At 43.4% G+C, this 2793-nt stretch overlaps 1 protein-coding gene across 1 annotated transcript in view; it reads right to left on the bottom strand.

The window, feature by feature from the left end:
- LOC118407577 (YEATS domain-containing protein 2-like) overlaps positions 1-2793 on the bottom strand; it is a 19063-nt gene that overhangs the window by 3780 nt on the left and 12490 nt on the right. Inside the window, exons 15-18 of the mRNA XM_035808076.1 lie at positions 2416-2731; positions 1987-2063; positions 783-998; positions 266-370 (exon numbers count right to left, since the gene is read on the bottom strand). Coding sequence (XP_035663969.1) covers positions 266-370; positions 783-998; positions 1987-2063; positions 2416-2731 — 714 coding nt within the window. The remainder of the gene's footprint in view (positions 1-265; positions 371-782; positions 999-1986; positions 2064-2415; positions 2732-2793) is intronic.

Here is a 2793-nt window from a genome sequence, read left to right as displayed (position 1 = left end):
CTGGATGCAGCTCGAAAGATTAAGTTCAAATTATCATACAGAACAAAAAATTATAATTTCTCCCAGCAACTTGTTACATTTCTAAAACAAGATGTTTTCATGATTGTGATCTGCTTAACTCTCATTACAGCATTTGTCAGCTCCTGACCTTTAGAATTCAGTCTTTTTCAAACTTGTCTTCCCTTGCCTGTCATATTTTGCCCGGCCTTTGGATGACATTCTTAAAGTTCATTTTGTACCACCAAAAGAAGTCTGCCAGACTCACCATTTGCCGTCCAGAACTTGAGACAGTCCTCATGAGCCGTCCGCAGTTTCGCTCTGAGTTTCTGTCCGCACAGCTCACAATAGTTGTCATCTTCCTTTGGACCATCTAAACACAGTACAACAAAGTTTATAGCAACAATGCTAGCACCACTAACTTTAATTCTAACCCAACACATAACAACACTGTCTACACAGCTCATAGTACCATTTAAACACAGAACAACAAACTCAGTATCACTAACTCTAACTCAAACCCAGTTTCTGTCCACAAAGCTCACAGTAGTTCTCATCCTCCTTCGGACCATCTAAACACAGTACAACAATCCAAGTAATAAGACTGGCCAAATAACAGTTACTCAGGCAACTGGATCTAATTTGGGAAACAGTCATTTCACATAACAAAATCCCATTATCTTTTGTCGGGTAACAATTTGAGTAATTCATGCTATTTGGCATAAACAACAGCCTCACATTAAGGAAAGAGGAAAGCTAAGACATTATGTCTTGATGTTGCTTACTGAATGCAGATGGGGTGTATCCATGTGTCCTGGACCAGTCCATGATCTCCCGGGTTGTGGGGGTGGGCAGGGTGAGTTTTTTGGCGGAGGATCTGACCTTGTCGATGACCTTCCTGGCGGTGACGGCGCGTTGCCATTCCGCTGCTCGCTGTTTCCCGATGTTCCAGCCGAAAAACTGCTGCCGAGACTGGGCGCAGTACGGGTGCTGGCTTATAACTGGGGGATATATAAGACAATACACATGTACAACAAGAGGATACCATGTTTGTTACATGTTTGTTAAATGTGTTACATGTACATTCGAGAGTAGCTGGAAAAACATCACAACTATTTAGTCTTACGTGCTATCAGCTAGTAACTGTTTTGTAATTGAAGAAACCAAATTTTTATGAAGTACAGTATCCACAAAGACATTGTGTATCTATCAAAATGTTTAATGTTTAACATGTCCTCATATAAATGAACGCTTCTGGGACTAGGGCTGGGTATCGGTACAGCGTACCGGTACAAAACCGGTTTTTCTTATTGGACCGGTCCAGAAAAACCGGACCTGAAAAAATTAGGTGGACCGGATGTTGGACCGATTAGAAAATTAATAGATTATTTCACCAGACATCCACACGTTTTGGCGCTTGCAGGTGGAAGAAAATAACAAGAGTGAAGTAGAGTAGAGTTTAAAGTAATTTCTACCAAGTTTTACAGCCAATCGTACAGGTGCAGTTAGCGTTGTAGGATTTTAAAATGCCAGTATAAGTCTAATACTCCACCAAACAGATTTCTTTGTAATGAAATGGACCATTGGTATGAGTCGTATTGAATCAGGTCCAGGTTCAGGTCCGGACCTGAACCTGATCCTTTGGACCTGAACCGGACCTGGACCTGAATTTTCTGTACCGGTACCCAGCCCTATCTGGGACCATATAAGAACTGCTGCGACTGACTTAACACTCTGGGATACATACATACATATTCATACTCTATAAGACTCTCTTTCATAAGTGCAGTGAGGTCCTTATCGCAAAGTCCAGTCTCTGACTCAATAAAGTTCTTTAGCGTGAGGTATGGGATATATAACTTTAAGTATCACAAATAACAAGAGGATGCCACCTATATATAGTATATTACATTGAGTAGATCTATTGATCTTCTCTAAAGACAAATTGATAAAGTATGTTTCTAGAAGGGTCATAGGGATGCTGCTCACCCCTGTTTGAGTCCACCAGTGGAACGTGCCGCACCACAGCGCTGATCAGCTGTTCCTTCGTCTGCAGGCCCGACACGCTGCAGGGGATTGTGGGTAAAACATAGCGCATGATATCACAGGAACACAACACGACGAGACGCGCGATAATGAAACACAACACAACATAATATAATATACATGTAACATAAACATAACATACTTGGATAAACTTTGGCAGGATGGAAAGCCAGAATTCACAGTTTGGAATCGCTACTAATTTATTCCATATAGTCAAATGACAGGATATAAAAAACAATATTTACAAGGTTACTTAAGATGTGATATGACACTAAAAATTGGAATTTTGTACCAAAAACATATAACACAAAATGCTTCCCAATTTACAATCATAACAAATTTAGTGAAAGACTTTAGAACAGCCCAACTCACCAGACTTTCCTGGCCACCAGCTCAATGACATCCAAGGTCGGGGTGGGGGATGTTCCGGTGACCCTTGACCCCGTGACCTGTGACCCCAGCCCCAGCTTCATCTGTAAGATGCTCTTCTGCAGGCTGGAGGTGACCTTGGAGGGTGTGGAGGGGGTTTCCCGCGGGGTCGCACCCTTGTGAGAGGGGGAGGGGGTGAGCACGGTAGGCGTACTGGCAGACTTGGTGACCAGCTGTGCGGTGGGCGCGCCGGCTGCAGCCATCTGCATGTTCTGTACCGGTACCAGGAGCGTCTGGCCGGCACCGATCTGCTGGGAACCTGTGGGAGGGGGGCAACATGGTCAGGGTTAGAATATAAAGGTTCCCAAGCAAGATGGCCTT

This window comes from Branchiostoma floridae, unplaced genomic scaffold, assembly GCF_000003815.2.
Source record: "Branchiostoma floridae strain S238N-H82 unplaced genomic scaffold, Bfl_VNyyK Sc7u5tJ_1421, whole genome shotgun sequence".
Lineage (NCBI taxonomy): Eukaryota > Metazoa > Chordata > Leptocardii > Amphioxiformes > Branchiostomatidae > Branchiostoma > Branchiostoma floridae.
Note: the sequence above shows the minus strand (reverse complement) of the source record. Positions and strands in the feature narration are given on the sequence as shown.